General features: G+C 37.4%; 2 protein-coding genes across 2 annotated transcripts in view; one reads left to right on the top strand and one right to left on the bottom strand.

The window, feature by feature from the left end:
* Nucleotides 1–21,820, top strand: part of XPOT (exportin for tRNA) — a 133,692-nt gene that overhangs the window by 35,221 nt on the left and 76,651 nt on the right. The window contains exon 3 of the mRNA XM_074325460.2: nucleotides 6,440–6,515. The gene's annotated coding sequence lies outside the window, so the exon portion shown is untranslated. The remainder of the gene's footprint in view (nucleotides 1–6,439; nucleotides 6,516–21,820) is intronic.
* C1H12orf56 (chromosome 1 C12orf56 homolog) overlaps nucleotides 1–21,820 on the bottom strand; it is a 68,763-nt gene that overhangs the window by 13,299 nt on the left and 33,644 nt on the right. The window contains exons 4-8 of the mRNA XM_019732433.3: nucleotides 16,378–16,786; nucleotides 12,337–12,410; nucleotides 6,297–6,441; nucleotides 3,762–3,868; nucleotides 3,029–3,118 (exon numbers count right to left, since the gene is read on the bottom strand). Coding sequence (XP_019587992.3) covers nucleotides 3,029–3,118; nucleotides 3,762–3,868; nucleotides 6,297–6,441; nucleotides 12,337–12,410; nucleotides 16,378–16,786 — 825 coding nt within the window. The remainder of the gene's footprint in view (nucleotides 1–3,028; nucleotides 3,119–3,761; nucleotides 3,869–6,296; nucleotides 6,442–12,336; nucleotides 12,411–16,377; nucleotides 16,787–21,820) is intronic.

The raw sequence follows: 21,820 nt of genomic DNA on the forward strand, positions 1-21,820 counted from the left end.
ATGAAAAAAATAAAGAGGAAAATACTGAACTAAATAAATGCTTTTTCATTTGCTCAAATGGAATTTAATTTGTAATCTACCCCTTCTGCCAACTCAGTTTAAATTCCACCAGGCCAATAATAGAAGAAATTTTAACCTAAATTTAAATTTTAGTTTCATTCTGAAAATAAAGAATGTATTATATTTTAAAATATAGACGTTGAAAGCAAACTCATAGTCTCATAAATCAATCTATAATATGTTTTTGTGATAGGCAGAATTCTAATATGCCTTCCAAGATTTCTGCCCCCCTGGTAATATACACCCTATATAGTACCTTCCCCTTAAATTTTGGAAGGACTACTAAATATGTTAGGGTATCAGTCTTCTTGTTATGTTAGATGAGAAAGAAGAAAGGATTTTACATATTTGATTAAGGTTGCCAATTAGTTGACTTTTGAGCTAAAGGGAGATTGCCCTGAGTGGGCATGGTCTAATCAGGTGAGCCCTTTAAAAGAGAGCTTAAGCCTTCCCTGAGCTTAGAGATGTTCTGCTGCCAGGAAGCAAGACATCATGAGTCTATATGTAGGAAACTTTTCTGCCAGCAACCACCCAAGTGAGCTTAGAAGAGGATCGATCCCAAGCCTCAGATGAGACTGCCACCCCAGATGACACCTTGATTTCAGACTTGTGAGACTGAGCAGAGGATCCAACTATGCCCAGATTTCCTGAGCCACAGAAAGTGTGGGATAAAAATTTTATATTATTTTAAGCCACTGAGTTTGTGGTAATTTGTTACAGGGCAATAGAAGACCAATACAGTTACAGTAGATACTTACCATGCTAGTAATGGTGTGGGTAACATGACTTGACCCAATGCATATCAAAACTGGCTGAAAATTTAGTATGACAACCACACTCTACTACAGCAATGTAATATATGTATTGAAGGACATTAAAAGAATTAGTCATATCAGGAAAGAAATTTGATATAGCAGGGCCGATGTGGTGGCACCGAGTTAAGAGAGAACAGTTAAAATACAACATTTTATAGCGGAGGTTAGTAAAAGTGATTTTTATCAAGTTGGATAGAGAAAGGTAGGGACTAAAAGGTACACAAAAAGAGTAAGATGATATAGCAATAATTTCAATGTGGGAGAAGACAGAAATATTAGAAATAATTTTGAATCTCCCATCTTGGAGATTGGGGAAATGGCAGTACTACCAACTGCATAAAGAAGTATGCAAAGAAAATAACAGAGTATTTTTTCCTTGTTTGCTATAAAGCAGGGATCAACAAATGATTATGGCCTGCGGGCCAAATAGCCCACAGCCTGTTTTTGTAAATAAAGCTTTATTGGAACACAGCTGTACCTATTCATTTATGTATTGTCTATGGCTGCTTTTGTGCTAAAATGACAGAGTTAAGTAGTTGCAACAGAAACTATATGGCCTGAAAAGCGAAAAATGTTTATTAAATGGCCCTTTACAGAAATTTTTGACCACCCCTGCTATAAAGCATAGTATGACCATGGTCCCTGGCACATAGCAAGTTGCTTAAGAAATGTTAATGAATATTATCATTAAAATTTATTTGTAAAGGTCTCTAATAAATAGCCCAGACAACTGCCGTGTTTCCCTGAAAATAAGACCTAGCCGGTCAGCTCTAATGCGTCTTTTGGAGCAAAAATTAATATAAGACCCGGTATGTTATACTGGGTCTTATAGTAAAATAAGACCTGGTATTATATTGTGTTATATTATATATATTACATTACATTACATGACTTTACATTATATTATATAAGACCTGGTCTTATAGTGAAATAAGACCGGGTCTTATATTAATTTTTACTCCAAAAGACGCATTAGAGCTGATTGTCTGACTAGGTCTTATTTTCCGGGAAACACAGGATTACTAAAAGTTCTTATTCTTCCCTTGGTTCGAATGTTTTAGAGCCCATGGCCCTCATCTTTCTAACACCTTCTAATACAGGAAACTTAGATACAGTTGATGAGGGTAGAAAAAATTAGTACTTTAGACACAACATTGACAAAGGATGTAATTCATAGTCGGTAAATCATATAAAAAGATCAAGCAGATATATGCAAAATATGCAAGCACATACCTTCTGTGGCAAAGAATGTCATTGTCCCCATTATACATGCTTGCATTCTTCCTTTTAATTACAGATGTCCCCATCACCATCCAAAGTTTAGTTAGGTACATAACTGTGCAACTACAGACACATTTTCCAGCCTCTCTTGCAGCTAGTTATGGCCACATGCCTACAGTTCTCACTGATAGAACATGAGCAGAAGTCTTATATGCCTTTTTAAAAAGAAACTTTGCTTGTCCTCTACTTCTCTTACTGCTTCCCACAGGGTGTAATGAAATCAAGAAGGTCAGCCAGCTTTAACCATAGGGACCAAGATGGCATGATAAAAAATGGCAGAGCAACAAAGGGGAAGGAACCTAGGTCTCTGGCTGCTCTTTTGGAGGAAAGGTTGACTATCTACTCTGGACTGTGATGTGAGAAAGATGTAAATTTCTGTCATCTTTGGGCCACATATTTTAGAGTATATTACAGCAGCTTACGCTGTATGTTAGTAAACCTTCTAACATCATTCACTCCAAGGTCACATAATTATATGTTAAATGAAGCTGCTATAACGTCTGCCTTTGCAATGTAGTCTGTCTGTTGAGTGGATGTAAGAGAACTCTGAAAAATTCTAGTAGAGACCCTCCCCCACCCCCAGCTTTTAATGTACAATGGGTCATTGGTCTTTTTCAAGTTCACCAGACAATGACAAAGGATAAAATTACGCTAAGAAAATCTTGGTACCCTTAATAATCCAGAGAGACAAAGAGAACTCAGTGTGTGCCAATTAATCTGTTCATCGTAGAAGGAAGTAGAGAGACAAAAGAGTTTAATGCACTTACAAGGGGATTGAACAGCGAGGTTAGAGAGCTATGAGTTTTGAAGACAATAGCAGAGTAGTTAATGGGTTGCAACACAAAGTCGCAGTATTTTCTAAGAGACCTTACTTCTTAGCTGCCAATGTGTTCATACGTGATGACTCAGTTTCTGTTTCTCTGAACATCAATCCCAGAGTCTGTATGATTTCAATGCATGCCCTAGAAAACAGAGAAAAAAGCATGGAAATAGCACGATTTCAATGCAAGTTCAGAATTCCACAAAGTCAGCAATCCTTGATAGAATTGCCCTCAGATATCCGTGTAGAAAAAGTACAGGAAGGAAATTCTGTATATCAAATTGCCAACATTGGTTGCCTACTCTGTGACTGCTACATAGGAAGCACTCAGAAACATTTGTTGAATGAATGAATGAATGAATGAATGAATGAATAGCTGGATATCAGGATTAAAAGTCATTTTCATATTGTTTGTACTTATATTTTTCCAAAGTTTTTACGATAATCAAGCACTACTTTATTTTTTAATTATTTTAACTTTTTCAAGTAGGTAACATTTGGCTCAAAAATTCAAAGGTGAAAAAAGGAATACAAAGAAAAGTGTTTTCTTCCTCCAGATACCCATTTTTTCCCCTTTAGGACAGCCAATATTACTACTTTCTTGGGTAGTCTTTTTAAAAAAAATTAAAACAAAATGAATGCTATTTTTAAAAATCTATGTGAAGCAAAACTTGCAGCACCATTAATCATGAAAATAGTATATATTTTGTCTAGTGAGTTCCATTTATCTTTAACACTGTGTGTGTGGGGTGGGGGGGATATATGATTATCCAGTTAGTACTTACACCAGCTCATCAGCTCTTTGGCTTTTATTTTGAAGTGCATTCTTATCCCTAGACTCTGGCAAGTACTCATGAAGCTTGTTCACTAGGAAATAGAAAAGGTCACTGGTCTGTGAAAGCAAGCAGGAAAGAAGATGAAATGCAGCGATCTGTTGGTAAAACTCTATGCTTACCTGAGAAACATGAGAAGAAATGATTTGTTCTTTGACCAGGAAGTGATTTACAATGTCTCTCATGAATACTAGCATAACCCAAAGTGAAAACGTACTTTACCTTACATAAGGAGAGCACTGTCCTGGTGAACAGAGGAAGAGCTCAAGTCTAGAGGGTGAGGCTGGGAGGTGCCCACTAGACTTGGCTTGACCATTAATTAATATTGATGCTCCTCCAGAAGTAGGTATATAATCTCAGGCAAATCCTTCAGTCACCTTGGAATAATGTATTAAATAGGGGCTACTGTAATTCCTGCCTTGCCAAAGAAACTTGGCCTTTGTGAAGATACAATGAAATAACTAGATAAGCTGTCATTTAAAAATGTTTACTATTCGGAAAACAAATGTAAAGCACTTGTACAGCCTTTGAAGATAGTTCGGAGTGATCTTAATCCTTCTGCTAACACAGTAGAAATGTCGATTGCCATTTCTGCCAAAATAAATGCTGACTTGAGGGTGGGGGGAACTAATCTTTTGTGTGTTTCTATCCAGTCTCATGAGATAAATCAAGCATGAAAATAAGTACTGGCAAGTTGGTACTAATGAGAAAAATAATGTAATTGCTTCTCTTTTCTATTCCTCTGTTGTTCATTTTCTCCCGAGGACTTTTTTTTTTTTTTTTAAAGTGACCATTCAGATTCTTTGTTTAGACAGGGATATGTGTGCCCTTATTTAGAAGAGGCTGAAAATGGCAGGTGGAGAGATGGAAGAGAGGAAGAGGAGCAGGACTTACACAGGCCCTCTCAGAGGGGCCTGGGCTTACCCAGAGCCCTGGTGGATTAGCCTAGTGGTGGTTTTACACACTGACTCTGGGGCAAGGTTCTCGGGTTCAAACCCCAGCTCTGCCACTGGTTAGCTGTATGACATTTGGCAAATTACATGCTCCATGACTCAGTTTCTTCATCTCGACAGTGGGCTTAATATCCTCTCATGGAGTTGATGTTAGGATTAAATAAGAAAGTATTTGTAAAGCCTGAACAGTGCTTAGCATTTTACAAGTGCTTAGTAAATATCAGTTATTATGATCTCCCACGTGCTCACTGGTTCAGGAATTTTCACTCATAAAATATCTTCCACCTACCAGCAACAACATGAAAGAATCTCAAAAATATTATGCCGAAAGAAGCCAGACACAAGAGAGAGCATAGTGTGCAATTCCATGTAAGTGGGTCCTCGGACAGCAAAACGAATCCATAGTGAAGCCAGGGACGGGAGGAAACTGCTCAAGGGCACGAGGTACCCACTGAGGTGGTAGAAGTGTTCTAAATCTTGTGGGTTTGTTTTGTTTTTTGTTTTAATTTTATTGGGGAACATTGGGGGACAGTGTGCTTCTCCAGGGCCCATCAGCTCCAAGTCATTGTCCTTCAGTCTAGTTGTGGAGGGTGCAGCTCGGCTCCAAGTCCAGTCGCTGTTTTCAATCTTAGTTGCAGGGGGTGCAGCCCACCATCCCATGTGGGAATAGAACCGGCAACATTGTTGTTCAGAGCTCACACTGTAAGCAACTGAGCCATCCAGTCGCCCAGAATGTTCTAAATCTTGAATAGGGTGGTCAGCTGGGACAGTTGGTTGGTCACCCTAGTCTGGGCAAACCAGGACGGTTGGTCATCCTACATATGAAGCACTTATCATTTAAGAAATGACCAGGACTGTCTGGTACGGGTGGGCAGGCTGTGCACGTCACAGCTGCTCAATAAAAAGGTGGTGACTATGAGTGAGACCACTGGCCAGAATTAGCCTCATTAGCACCAGCACCGGTACTAACCTGGGCTTCTCGATACCTTCACAGGAGACTGAAAACGAAACTAAGTAGTAGTAAGTCTGACAAAGTAAGTCTGTAACTTGCTGGGTGAGAGTAGGTTGTTTCGACTCCCCAGGAGAGACCTTTATAGAAATAACAGCCCTACACTCAAAAGTAATTTTTTAAAAGTGTATTTTTATTGTGGGGAAGCTGCATGTAAAACTTCTTCAAATCTACTTTCTCATCTCACTGCCTGTACTCACACATCTCGCATGTCAGAAGCTTCCCTCTTAATTACCTCTCTTTTCTCTGACTCTGCCAGCCCAGCCCATGTGAGCTCCTATCCTTTTGCTATCACTGTCCTCTTCCCATCTACACACACACACACACACACACACACACACACACACACACAGTTGATTACATCACAACACTTTAAGTGGTAAGGCACCATTGCATTAAATTTAATCAACATTGTAAAATACAGCATCAAAATACAAGATGACTTTTTTAATACAGTATATTACTTTATGCTGCAATTGATAAACAGGTGAAACAAGTTTTAAAAATTTTAAATAAAACACCTACTTTCCAGAAAAGTCTTTTCAGAATGAAGTTTTCCTGGGCTGCTACTTTAAGTTCCGTAATTAAACAAAGTATCTTCTTCAAAGTATTGTCTTTTAGAAAAAGTTCAGATTTAATTTGACGGAAGTGCTTAATTTTCTCCTCAGATCTACAGAAACAGAAGAAAACTTTCAAAAAAATGATAAGAAACAGCAATTGAGGACTATCATCAATTATTGACAGGTGCGTAAAACTTTGTTACTAACGGAATTTTAATACCGTTTTGTACTTCTAGCTTTATTACTTATCACTAATGAAACTTGTTCCCCCCAAACTGAACTATTTAATCCTCTTCACACATACTTTTTGCCCGTGCTCCTGTACTGAAGCTGTACCCATATCCGGTCTCTTACTGTCCCTGGTAAAATTCTGTCTCTCTTTCACAGCCTAGCTCAGAGTTTGTTCACATGCCACTTGCCATAATCCAAGAACCATATGTAATATTATTTGCTTAATATTTTTTCTTTAAATCAACTCATTTTTTTTCTAAGAGCAGTTTATTTCTAAAGAAAACTTTGTATCACTACTTTACAGGGAAAACCAGTACCACTTGCATAAATAGTGACTGTAAAAACGGCATGAAAGTAACCCAAATTCTAAGCAGATGCGCCATATTCCAAGCCTGAGGTCTGCTCTTTTTGACAAAAAGGCAGATGAGCATGTGTTAAAGAGCTGCCACTGCTGGTACCAAGCCGAGAGCTTTTCCCTAGTGAGATCACACTAGTTGAAAAGAGGAATCGTTTTTTCAACATGGAATTCAAAGTTATTTCATGCCATGTCAGAGTACCACATGAAATCATCTCCCAACAAAGACCCATGTGCGTTCCACACCTCAGGAAAAGCCGGCTTAGCTGAAATGAGTAACACCTTCTCTTTAGAGCTTTCCCTAATTCCACCAGTGAATGGGGACCCTCTCCCATAGCACTTTTTTCCACTTCTCGTATCACACTAATCCTGTCTCACCCCATTGGCGTTATTTCTGTACTTGTACTGGACTCTTAGCTAATTTTCAGCAACCTGAAAAAACCTTATTGGGTTAAATATTGTTTCTCCCAATGTGCTCAGTAATAGCAACTTGACTTAATTGAGCCTTGACCGTGTGGCAGGCTCTGGCCTGGGTACTTTTCATGCCCTCGCTCATGCTAGTGAGCTAGACCCGGGAAGGGAGCTGAGCTGGGAATAACGACTGCATTTATAGATGTCAGACAGGCCAAGTAACCTGTCCAAGCTCACAACTAGTGATTCAGAAAAGCGGGACGCAAAGTAATGGTAGGACAGATGTCTCATGTTCTGCATAGGTAGATGGAAACTTCCTAGAGTTTCTGACTTGAATTAAAAATATTTTTACCACTTGCTCCACAAACTTTGATACCAGCCATTTATCCCACTACTACTACACGGAATCTTGGTTCTTGCCTATTACCTCCCCCTGTATTTAAAAAAATCTAAGATATTGTCCCTTGTCCAGTCCATGAGCCTCTCTTATGAAGACAAGAATTAAGACTTCCTGGAAAACAGTCTCTTTTCTAGTAAAGACACGGGAAGAGAAATAATCATGAAAGATTCAATGCTAGGAATCATAGAGGCAAAAGAACATGATTGATTATGAGCATGGTAGGGGTGGGGCAGGATCAGATGGGCGAATTGGAATCCTAGATCTGCCCCTGCTCGGCTGGGTAATAACCATGGGCAACATACTAGTCTGTCTCTGCCTCAGTTTCCTCATCTGTAAAATGGGGGTAAAGCTAGTACCTATCCCATTGTGCTGTTTTGATATTTAAGTTACTACATGTACTTAGTATGCAGTAAGTGTTTGATAAATGACATCTAAATAAAGTAGGAATGAGCATTGAGATCCCACTTTCCTATACATCCACTTCTGTTTACTACCACATTTCACTTAAAAAATAACTAAGATTCCCTCTACTGTCTGAGAACTCCATAAACAGCAGAAATGTAGAAATGAGCTTAGAAAAGCAAAAGCTCAGAAAAATACCGTATCAGCAGAATTATTTTGAAATTGGCTTTCCACTTTTCCTCATTAGGAATCAGCAATTTCCTAAGATCCTTAGAAACAAACATTTTTTATCCTATGGCACCTATGATAATACATTGTAATACCGAACTGTTTTTTTCAAAAAGGCTGAAATTAATGTCATCAGAAAAATCATAGTAATCTCTTCATACTAAAAATCAATTCATATATAAATTGAGTTCTCATATACATCGTAAACTCAAGGTAGATTCAGGAGTCTCTGTTTCTCCAGAGAAGTCATGTATAGTCACAGTTTCTTTGAATATTCTGAGAATATTTGATTTTACAAAGATGACAAACTTCCTTTGACTGATTTAAATAAGAAAAAGTCTAGTGCCAGAAGACTCATTATTCAATTGAGGAATTTGAGGAAAATTTATATTCATGTTACCAGCTATTCTATATTTTAAAAAACACAAATTTGCTCAAATAATGTAGAAAGAAGGATGCTTAACCTAATGACAAGTTCTGTTTTTCCTATATTTTTCCGGACATTTTATATAAATTATTATTTGCATAGTGCTTTGCAGCTGGAAAACGCTTTTCATACATTATCTCAGAAGCACCGTGTATATGTTCACATCAGTCAGGTTACAGAACTCACATTTGTGGCAGAGTTCTAATCTGAAAACCCAAATAATATTTACTCCTTTTAAACTGCAGGTGCCTGCAGGCAAAGACCATTTTTAGTGTCTTATGTATATACTATATCACTCAGAGTGCATTTTGAATCACTGCACTTTAAATGTGTTGCTTTTAAGAATTAACTTTGCAAGAAATATGCTTTTCCTGAGTCTAGGTGGTGGCAGAACTCTCCTTACCTTTGGGGATAAATTTCAAGATACGCATATTGAAAGTTAGAGCCTATTTTAGTATACAATTAACTTAAAAATAACCTTAAATAAACACCAAAATTAAAACTGACACTTTTACAGAGTAACATATGAAAACAGGTATAAATTCTAAGCTATTCGTATGGCCATCTTTTTAAAAAAGAAATCACAAACATGTTATTTAACCCTTACATACCTCAAAACACATCTCAAAATAAAACAAACATTTTCTTACAAAATCATCATCACACCCCACAAAATTATCAATATTTTTTGGTACTGTCTAATACCCAGTACATATTCAAATGTCCGCTATTGCCTTAAAAAGGTATTTTTATATTTGGTTTGTTAAAATCAATATCTATGTAAGATACTTATTGTATTTGCTTGTTATGTTTCTTAAGTCTTTTACAAACTTTTACTGTGGAAATTTTCAAACATACACAAACATGAAGAAAATTATGTAAGAAATCCCATGTACTCATCACTTAGCTTCAATAATTATCAACACTTTGCTAATCTTGTTTCATCTATTCCTGTACACACATACACCCCTATCTTTTGCAAAATTGAGATAAAATATACATAGCATAAAATTTACCTTTGTGATCATTTTTAGGTGTACAATTCAGTGGCATTAAGTGCCTTCACAATGTTGTGCAACCACAAACACTATCCATTTCCAGAACTTTTTCATCTTCCTAAACAGAAACTCTATGCCCATTAAACATAACTCCCATTTCCCTCTCCCCTGGCCCCGGATAACCTCCATTCTACTTTCTGTTTCTATAAATTTGCCTATTCTAGGCACCTCATATAAGTGGAATCATGTAATATTTGTCCTTTTCTGACTGGCTTATTTCACTTTGCATAATTTCTTCAAGGTTCATCTATGTTGTTACATGTGTCAGAATTTCATTCCTTTTAAGGCTGACATACCCACACGTTAGTGTCAGATTCAAGTTTAGTTGTAAGAAAGATACTTCGTAAGTGGTGCTGTAAGTTTCATAGTACATCAAAAACAAAGGCACAAAGATCTGGTTGTCCCATGGAAGTGATGCTAAGACTGATCAATGGGTTTAGTCATTTACTAAATAATCCCTCCATTTGATGTTGCACTTCACCTTTCTGTCCAATGGTTGCATCCCTTGAGGATTGTTGCATGACTCTAGTGTTCCATTAGGAGTTGCAAATACAGTAATTTTCTAAGTCTGTGAAACCTTCCACATTCATTAGCTGGAATTCTGTAAAATGGAATTTTCCCTCATCAACCTGGGCAACTTGGTTACCCTGAACTGGTTATAGTTTATGCAGGAAAGGCAAGATAAATGCTTAATTATTGCCATTTGTTTGCTGATTTGCAGAGTAAGGAATTGGTGCCGTGTGTACCTCGAGTGGAGTTCAATGCGTTATTTCTTTCTGTGAGGGGGTGTGGGGAGGACTTTCTCTTCAACGATGCCTCATTATGTACGTCTGAAGTTTTACATATTCGTGTTTCAAGCCTCTCGTTCATTATTTGTTCTGATACTCAGACTGTCCTATCTTTAGCTATCAGGAGCCCCGTCTCGGGGGCTCCTGTGTTCTTACTTAGGGCCCTGTCACTGCATTCTGGCACCAGCTGTTTCAGACTCCTTTTGTTTATTTCCTTCCCCAGACCTAGAATCAGTCATTCCTCCAAGGAACTTTGGTTCTTTTAGTGGGGATTGAATATGCAACTTTTAAAACTAATATGCTCTTAGCTTATTTACATGACCCCCAGTATATATTCCTATTGTAAACCTCTCAAAACTTGGCCATGACTTAATATCAAAACTGTTGATGCCATCAGTTCACTGAGTGCTTTCTATGTGCAAAGCACAGTTTTAAGTAAGAAAAATACAAAAATTAATAAGACATACTCTTACATTGGAAACTAATATAAAATAATATTGAATGTCAACTATAATTAGAATATATATACACATATGAATATATATTCATATGTGTATATATATTCTAATTATAGTTGACATTCAATACATATATGTATATACATATATACACACACACATAAGACCCGGCCTTAGGTTATATTATGTTAGATAAGACTTTATTTTATATTAAAATAATATCGGGTCTTATAATGTTTGCTCCAAAAGACGCATTAGAGCTGATTGTCTGGCTAGGTCTTATTTTCGGGGAAACACGGTAATACAGACTGGTAAGTGCTACAAGATGTGTAAGCACAGCATGTTATGAAGGGGCCCCTCTTAAATTAATTTTGAGAAACTATTTTTTAAAAAAGGGATAGTAAACTAAGACTTAATGAGTTGAAGTTATTCGTGAAGGGGAAGAAGAGTAGATAGAGAGTAGGATTCCAGAATAGGGGCCATCATGTTAGGGCCCAGCGGAAAAACAAACAGGGAGCTTTCTGAGAACTGTTGAGTTCATTTGGGTCAGGAGCGTAAGACAGGAGTGGGGAGGACACAATAGGTGAGGAAGGAAAAAACTGAAAAGAGACATGAGGGAGGTCTTAAGCTGCTACAGAGTTTAGAACCTTCTCCTAAGGGCAACGGGAGCCATTCAAAGGTGTTAACGGAGGAGATACATAATCAGATTTGTGGCTTGGAAAGAGTCCTTTGTTGTAATGGGGTGTGGTCGGGAGGAGGCCAAGAGTCCAGCTAGGAAAACACTGTGGGAGCCCAGCACAGAGATAATGTGGCCTGAGCACATGGCGCTGGAAAGACATACGTGTTCTCCGGGGATACTAAGGAAGCACAATAAATCACGTGGTGATTGGCTGGATGTGGGGAATGGTGAAGGGGCAAGACAAGGTAAAGGTGACAAGGTGACCTCCAGGACTCTGGCTTAGGTGGTCTGGGGCTAAGGACATCATGCCCTATATTAAGAAACACAAGAGGAAGGTCAGGTTGCAGAAGGAAGATGCTGAGTTGTGTTTTGAATGTGCTGACTTTGAGGTTCCCGTGAGGCCTACAGGAGGTGATATCCAGTGGGCAATTGTGTCTGCAGGCCTACAATTCAGGGCAGAGAGTTGAGGTAGAGGGATAAATGTGATGCTCAGAAACACATAGAGTTAGGAGAGGCATAGAGGAGAGAACAGTCCCCCAAGGAATTTTATCACATCATCACTCCTTACTTGTATGGTTTGTGGCCTCCAGTAGCAGGACTCAGCTCACTAACATACAGGGGCTCTTGTAAAAGAGTAGCTTTCTGGAAGGGGAAAAAGTGGGACTAGTTAGAATTTTTGTTTTTTGAAAATCAATTCTCTCTACTTTTCATCAATATCACATATATAGCTATTCTTTAATCCCTTCTATAGTGCCTGATTTGTTGTAACTCATTCCAGGGTTTGATAATACCACAGGGAATTTTTCCTTATATAGTTGTTTAAAACATATTTGCTCATTGTAAAATAAAATTGTGTAAAAAAATCACAGTACAGAAATGCATAAAGTAAATAATAAAAGTTCCCTGTCTCTCCCTACCCTTTCCATCCCACTATTCAAAGTACTTTACTATTCTCAGTTCAGTTTATATATTTTTAGGCATATAAAACATACTAATTATAGCATACACATTTATAACATTTACATGTTAGATGATATATTTTTCATATATTTTTAATACTAGCTAAATTATATCACATATATTAATCTGGAACTTTTTTTCCCACAATACACGGTAGACAGTTTTTGTGTCTGTGTACATAGATTTACTTCAATCTTTTTAATGATTTCCTAGTATTCCGTACCATAGATATACAATAATTGAACTATTCCCTCATTAATGAGGTTAGTTTTTCCTCAAATCTTTAGTGTTGCCATTTCCCATTCATTCTGGGTCCTCAAAACAAATGATCATGTCATGTTCAGCAAGTTCTATAAATAATCTTTTATTAATATTGAGGTTTAACAGACAGGTCAGGAGGAATTTCTGAAATGTTGCTAATTTACAACTCCAAACAAACTCACCCCTAACTTATTCCTCAATAACAGAGTAGGGTGAGTAGGGTATTTTCCCCATCATCACCCACTCACGTGCTTTTTCTTACTACTTTATCATTGCTCTAAGTTAAACAAACAAAAAGCTGCCTTTTAGTCCTTTCCAAATGTTTATGCTTGCCTTAAATCTAGAATTTTAATTTGGGGATTTAAGGATATCCCTTAATTCTTCAGCTTTCTGGTAGCTCTCTTCACAACATATAAAGGACAAAGAATTGCCACATTTCATCTTTGTAGAATTTGAGATGCTAAACAACCCAGATGTAATTTCTTTTGGTGAAAGTTACAAATAAAATGAGTTCCTGAAAGAGACTCACCTCTTTAAAAACCCTTAAAATCCAAATGAGTGTTAATTTCTAATTGGATGGGTTATGCTAATTTTAACTAAAAATATAGAGAGAATTAAGATGTCCAATTCTTTTTCCCAAGAACACTTCCCTTCCTGAACATGAAAGATCATTCTAGATCTCAAAGTACAAGAGATCAGTTAACCAAAACAAGTCTGACTGATTTAGGAGGTGATTATTTTTTCAATTTCCTAAAACTTATAAGACTAACCAAAGGAGACCAACCTGATAAAAGAATTCAACAATGTCACAAACAGTTACAACTTTTTCTTTTTTTTTTTTTTTTTAAGATTTTTTTATTGGGGAAGGGGTACAGGACTTTATTGGGGAACAGTGTGTACTTCCAGGACTTTTTTTTTTTCCAAGTCAAGTTGTTGTCCTTTCAATCTTAGTTGTGGAGGGCGCAATTCAGCTCCAGTGGCTGTTGCTAGTTGCAGGGGGTGCAGCTCACGATCCCTTGTGGGAGTCCGGGAGTCGAACCGGCAACCTTGTGGTTGAGAGGATGCACTCCAACCCACTGAGCCATCCGGAAGCTCAGCAGCAGCTCACCTCAAGGTGCCGTGTTCAATCTTAGTTGCAGGGGGCGCAGCCCACCATCCCTTGTGGGAGTCAAGGACTTGAACTGGCAACCTTGTGGTTGAGAGCCCACTGGCCCATGTGGGAATCGAACCGGCAACCTTCGGAGTTAGGAGCACGGAGCTCTAACCGCCTGAGCCACCGGGCCAGCCCCAAACAGTTACAGCTTTTAGATGTTTATATTGAATTAATATCTTAGTCTTAGAAAAATAAATGCTAATCTGATTTGTCATATATGTATAAAATATTTGCTTATTTTCCATCTTTCAAGGTATAGAACATTATTTTTAATGATAGCATCTACCAACTCATAAAGATAACCCCCCACCCACATTTCAGTGATCATAGGAAAACAAATCAGATTATATGGGTTCAAATCCCAGCTCTAGACTAGTTGTGTAAACTTGCATGTATCATTTAATTTCTTGATGCCTTAATTTCTTCATCTATAAAATGAGAAAAAGTCCTACTTCATTGGGTTGTTGTGCAGATTAAATGAGCTAATAATATACAGAAAGCATCAGAATCATTCCTACTGGATAATAACAATACATGTTAGTTATTGTCATTGTTTTCATTATGTTGGCTTTTCTGGACTTACCCCAACCATGCCTCTGCTGCAAAATTTAAAAGTAGTATTTAAAACTAAGAGTTTGTCAAATCAGGGAAGTACAGTTATTCTGATATATTTAGATAGATTTTTTTAAGCCAATGAAGTGTTGGTTTTTCTGTTAGAACATATGAGGCCTTCTTTTGATAGACCAGGGTTTTCCTTCTATTTATGATTCATTTACATTCTTAATTTAGAGAAAGCTGTTTAAAAATTTAGAGAGAAATTCTAAATATTTAACATTTAATGTAAACATTAAACATTCTAACTGCGCTAAGAGAAAAAACTTAGAGTTGTCTTGCAATCTTTTATAATTTTAAGCCATTTATAAAACCCCCTGCGTTCTAGCTTCTTCTGAGTGAAAAGAGCTTTTCATATTTCTTAATATTCTTATGCTAAAAGATAACACTAGGGGCCGGCCTGGTGGCTTAGGCGGTTGGAGCTCCGTGCTCCTAACTCTGAAGGCCGCCCGTTCGATTCCCACATGGGCCAGTGGGCTCTCAACCACAAGGTTGCCGGTTCAACTCCTCGAGTCCTGCAAGGGATGATGGGCTTGGCCCCCTGCAACTAAGATTGAATAGGGCACCTTGAGTTGAGCTGCCTCCCAGATGGCTCAGTTAGTTGGAGCGCAGGCTCTCAACCACAAGGTTGCCAGTTCGATTCCTCAAGTCCTGCAAGGGATGGTGGGCAGCGCCCCCTGCAACTAAGATTGAACACAGCACCTTGAGCTGAGCTGCGGCTGAGCTCCCAGATGGCTCAGTTGGTTGGAGCGCGTCCTGTCAACCACAAGGTTGCCGGTTCGAGTCCCACCAAGGGATTGTGGGCTGCGCCCCTTGCAACTAGCAACAGCAACTGGACCTGGAGCTGAGCTGTGCCCTCCACGTCTGAGACTGAAGGGACAACAACTTGAAGCTGAACGGCACCCTCCACAACTGGGATTGAACGGACAACAACTTGACTTGGAGAAAGAGTCCTGGAAGTACACACTGTTCCCCAATAAAGTCCTGTTCCCCTTCCCGAATAAATAAATAAATAAAAATCTTAAAAAAAAAAAAAAAGATAATACAAGTACGTGTCACTGAAGATAACTGAAAAGGATCATATTACTATTTGAATAAATTACTTATTTTTATTTATAAAGTAAGGGACTCAGAACAGGTTATTTGATTAAAATTATCTGATCCTATGACAATGACTCTCATCAGCCTACTTTCAATTGTGCACTAAGACACAGAGAAACATACTGACAGTGCTGGACTTTATCTGAGCTCTGTGCTCTCTTAAAGCAGCAGGGGTGAGGAATCACCCGAGCTGACTACAAAAGACCACTTTGCTCACAAATATCCCAAGATAAGACTTGTCTCCGTCCTTCTGATTTTCGTGAGACTCACTGATGACTCCCTCATTTACCTGCCTCTATAATACCCAGGTCTATCTCCTTTTCTTTACGATACTCCCCATCAGTGAGCACTTTCCCTATTGTAATAGCCTGAATAAAATCAGTTCCTTATTGTCCAGTGTGTTTTGTCCTTCACAAGATTATTAAATTCCAAGGCAAAATTTCCAAAATGGGGAGGTAGAGCAGGGGAACGCTGCCCTAAAAAATAATACTCATGTCAAGGTTAACTTATGAGGACACTTACTATGATGTAATTGTTCCATGAACTTTTTAAGTGCAGAAATATTGATGAGGTTGTGGAAATAGTGTACAAATGAAGTTCAGACTCCTTTTTCTCTTGGTTTGCTTGGCGCTGTAAAAGGGAGGCCAGCGAGGAATTTCCTAAGGAAAACTCATTTCCGTTCCCACTGCACTTGAAAGGGATTTCACTTAGAGAGCCTTTGTGATCTGGAAGTCCCTCGGGTTCTTTTGTGTTTGTCGTGCAAGATGGCACACTGACAGCCTTGCCAGAGGCTGATACGGACTGACAGCTCCTCCTAGAGGGGGTAGGTAAGGGTCGAAAGGCACTTTGGCCAAGAAGGGAGCGGGCCTTGAGGTCTGAAGGAGGACAGAGAGTTGAGTCCTTGGATGGTGTGCTGCTCTCTCGGTGGTACCTGTCAGGTAAAATTTAGTATTAAACATGGTATTCAGAATTCAATAGTAAGGACCAAAGAGAAACCAATGGCCCAATTGCAGCAGTTTACAACTCTGAAAGTAAATGTATTCACATAGAAGGGTTGCTTGTTAAGAGTGATGGATTCTCACTTGTTTATCCACTGACCTAAGATATGAGATACGACATAGTTCTTTAGTATAGTTTTCTGCTTTCGGAACTAAAATTCTACCTAATGTCATTTAAATAAGCACTTTTTGTATCTAAAGCATTGTGCCTGTCCTTCACGAACCCCAATATTTCCACTGAAAGGACTTTTCGTTCTAGTTTTGAAACCTGATTGTTCTTTCATTGTGTATTTCTAATGGATCTTATAAAGCAAAAATAATTCATGTGGAGATATGAAGAGAGATTTTTTAAATGCTGTCTTGATTCATCTCTTGCTAATATTCTTCTGATTTTTTTCGATAGCATCAGCACTTTTTTTCCGGATCAATCCTGTGTCCCATCCTTTACCTTTCTGTTGTTTGCAGCTCACCATGACCCATTTCTACTCTGCTACACAAGGAACCAAGTTACCGAGTTATGAAGTTATAGAGTACGATGAGATCTAAGTTCCAATTCTGGCTGTGCCACTCAAGGAGTTATGTGATTTTGGTTGATCCAAGCCTCAATTCCCTAATTTTAAAATAGGAACAGTAATAGTACCAATCTCATAGAGTTTCTGTGAGGATTAAATTAGAAAATACATGCAATGTGTTTCTAACACTAGCAACACTCAAAAGGTGCTAAAAATTAATATTATCCTATATTACCTTAAATTGCTGGTTTAGCATTTTATGTGAAAGTATCTTTGTCTCCCTTACAAGATTGGAACTGCCATTAAAGTGGAAAGCCAGTTTGTTTTTATTAGTTCCTAAAATAATTTTAAACAGGTATAAAATTCATTCATGATCTGTACATTGCTATGAACTGTGCTGAGTTCCAACCCTCCCCCACTGACTTTGCGTGTGTGTGCATGCACACACACACACACACACACACACACACACAAATGGTCCCCAGTTTCTTCATCCAAGTTACATACATCCCCTTAGATAGTCATAATTATCTTATAGTACCCTATTTCTTCATAGGATTCTACTGTTATATAACAGTGTTATTAAAATATCTAAGAATATAAGATGCTCACAGTAGGATTTTCAGGTAAATGAATATGTCTAGCCCTAACATGGATGATACATACTCCAATCCCCTTTAAAGTGACAGCTTTTCTTTATTCTTGCAGGTAATATTTTCTAACATTTTCTCTATGGAAATTGAAGAGAGTTAAATAACCAGTGGGTAGATTATGTTAGATGATGTTATGAAATTGACACAATGTTCATTTCAGTCACAACATGTTCCCTGTGAAAGTTGAGCAAAATAATTTCAGATGGTTACAGAAAGTCTCACTTAAATCTACTGTTATTTGCTCAGTTGTATGAAAAACCTATTATTTTAGAGAGTTAAAAAGGGTTTCTAAAAAGGATTACCTTTTTGGCAGTATAAGTTAAAGTGCTGTGGTCATTATAGCTTCACCAGTCGAGCAAGCGAACTCATAAAACTAAACAGTATTCTTCATTTGAAATTCAATAATACCCTCCATTACTAGTCTGATTAAAGAGCAGTAGTTCACTACTAAGCAAGAGTTCTAGAACCTAGAATTTGCATATGTGCCAACTTCATATTTATAGGACTAAGTTGCTATAAGTTAAGAGTATTTCTAATGAGCTGATTTTGTATCTCTAGGGAGGAACCAGCCACAAAGGAGAAAGGGATGAGAGAAGTGGGGAAGAGAACTCCAAAACCAAAGTATGCACAAATCATATTTCTCCTTTTCCCTCTGCATCAAAGACAAATAAACACCTTGATGCTGAAAATGTCAGATTAAAAGTCATAGTCCACACAGGATGTGGAGTACAGCATAGGGAATAGAGTCAGTGGAATTGTAACAGCTATATATGATGTCAGAGGGGTCGTAGATTGGGGGTGGGGGTTTGTCACTTTGTGAGGGGTATAAATGTCTATTACATTGTTACACCTGAAACTAATGAAAAAAATTTTTAAAAGTCACAGTCCTAAAAGTAACAGGCAGAATTAAACAGCTTCAGAAAAACCTGTTAGGCTGAAGTTCGGCTAAGAATAAAAACTACATACATGCTAACATACTGACTCTGTGAAAGAATGGTAAATTAGAAAAAAATGATTATTTGATTTAAGAAATTCTTAAAAAGAATAAGAAAAGTTCTTATGAATATGAAATGTGAAACTGGAGAGTTTAGTTTTCATGGAGAGCTAAAAACCTATTGGGTTGAAATAGACAATTGGATTAATATGCTAAAATAGAAGAAACAAGCAGAATAGAGAACAGTGATTCTTCCATAAGAAGTCATATAGACCTAGGTCTCAAAATCTAGAATTTGAGCTGTACTGAATAAAAAATTCCCCATGAAGATGCTACTAAGTAGAATTAGTGAAATATAAACAACACTAACTTTGAATATGGAAGAATTCAAAGTTAGAAAATAATTCTCAGATATATAAGCATAACTGAGAGGCTGGCAGAGACCGTACCAGACTCTTCATGGTCATGTGACCCAGAGTCACATAACGTAATATTCCAAATGTCCCAGAGGCAATCCAAAATTACTTGATATTTGAAGAGCCAGGAGGTTCTCAACATCTTATGAAGAAAAAGACAATGAGCAGATACCAATACTGAGAAGACAAAGATGTTGAGGTTATCAGACAAAGGCTTTAAGGTAGCCATTTAACCATGCTCCAATAAATAAGAGTGAGCCTCTTTGAAACAAATGTAAGGATATAAAGTCTCACCAGAAACAGAAGCTATAGAAAGGGACCAAAGGGAAATTTTAAGAGGAAAAATACATTACAATAACAAATTTTTTAAATTCACTAAATAGGCTCAATAAGCAGAATTGAGATGACAGAGGAAACAGTCATTGAATTCGAAGATAGATAAATAGAAATTATCCAATCTGAACAACATAGAGAATAAAGGTTGAAGGAAAAAAATGACAAAGGATATTAGGAGCCTGTGTGACAATATGAAAAGGTCTAATATTCATGTCTTCCGAGTCCTAGAAGGAGAGAAGAAAGTGTATTGCATTAATAGTATTTGAAAGAATAGGGACAGAAAACTCCAAATTTGGCAAAAGATATAAGCTTACAGATTGTAGAAACTCAGTGAATTCCAAACAAGATAAACTCAAAGAATTCCACACGAGACATGTCATAATCAAACTGCTGAAAATAATAAAAACATTTAAGAGATACTTAAAACGGAATGACAATACATGTAAAAATACATGTGACTCAGCTAAAGCGTATTTTAAAGGAAAATTTATAGCTGTTGTTGACTTTAAGCCTTGTTTAATTCTATGGAGAACGTTGATTTTTTTTTTTTTTTAAACCAGGCAATCAATTGCTCTATGCGTTCTGTTCAGGATTTTTACTTATATCAGAGGGAAAGGTGAGCTAAAGTGTGCTTACTCCATCTTGACCAGAATCAAAACCTTGATTTTATTACATCAAAATTAAAATTCTATTCAGTAAAAGGCACTACACAGACAAAGCTAATAGGTAGCTGACAATGTGGGACGAGGTATTTTTTTATGTCTAAAACCAACAAGCGATTAATACATGAAATGTACAAAGCAATTCTGCTCCTGAGTATATGTCCCAAGGGAATTTTCACACAGGTCCACAAAAAGAGGAAAGAGGAAAAAGGAAAAGGAAGGTAGGAATAAAAGGATGAAAGAGTGAGGAGGAAAAGAATGAATTCTACCCCCATGCTCAATAAGTATTTTTTGAATTTTTATAAATGTATAACGGAGCAATGAATATTTATTAATAATGATAAACTATGAGCAAATTGTGTACAAGAGAATATAAGTATTTAATGTTTTCAGAGTCAATTTTGAGAACTATCAAGAACAGCTTATTATCTGAGCAGCTGTTATAGGTCCTGAATCCTTTTTCTTGAGTTTCTAACCATTCTGGATTAGTATACTTACACACATACCATGTTTTCCCGAAAATAAGATCGGGTCTTATATTAATTTTTGCTCCATTAGGGCTTATTTTCAGTGGATGTCTTATTTTTTCATGTACAACAATCTACATTTATTCAATTATAGTCATGTTATCTTCTTCTGGAGCATTGTCATAATGTACTAAATGCATCCATCTGGCTGAGATCTTAACTGGGGCTTATTTTTGGGGTAGGTCTTATTTTCAGGGAAACACGGTAGTATATTTACATAACAGAGGACTCTGTCCTCTCATAGAACTAAAACAACCTACTGCATAAGAAATTCTTAGAAAATTAATAGAGATGCTACCTCATGCCAAATTATTGCACAACAGCATTAAACATTTTTAAATACTATAGTGTTAGTACCATGTTTCCCTGAAAATAAGACGTAGCTGGACCATCAGCTCTAATGCGTCTTTTAGAGCAAAAATTAATATAAGACCTGGTCTTATTTTAATATAAGACTGGATCTTATATAATATATTATAATATCAGACCGGGTCTTATATTAATTTTTGCTCTAAAAGACCATTAGAGCTGATGGTCCAGCTATGTCTTATTTTTGGGGAAACAAGGTAGTTAGAGTAGAAAAGAGGAAAGTTATTCTGTCCCAAGGTTTGATCACGGATTATGAGGATGATGGATAGATTATTGCTCAGTGACTGACTTACTGATAACCAGAAGTAACAAAAGAGCTAAGTTTTAATAAGGACTCACTAAGTGCCACACACAGATTAAGCACTTCAGCTGTACCTGCTTTAGCCCTATGTATCATCCCTGTGGGACAGGCACTATTATGAGCCTACCCCTCCCATTAAGAGCAAAGCCTGGGAAGATTAAACAGCCCAAGGCAGGGTCAGGATTTGAATTCAGCCAGGGTGGCTATAGACCCTGCATATGTATCTACTATGCAGAGAGGAATAACACAACTCCCTT

The sequence above is a fragment of the Rhinolophus sinicus genome, chromosome 1 (assembly GCF_057876585.1).
Source record: "Rhinolophus sinicus isolate RSI-liver-muscle chromosome 1, RSI-T2T, whole genome shotgun sequence".
In the NCBI taxonomy this organism is placed as follows: Eukaryota; Metazoa; Chordata; class Mammalia; order Chiroptera; family Rhinolophidae; genus Rhinolophus; species Rhinolophus sinicus.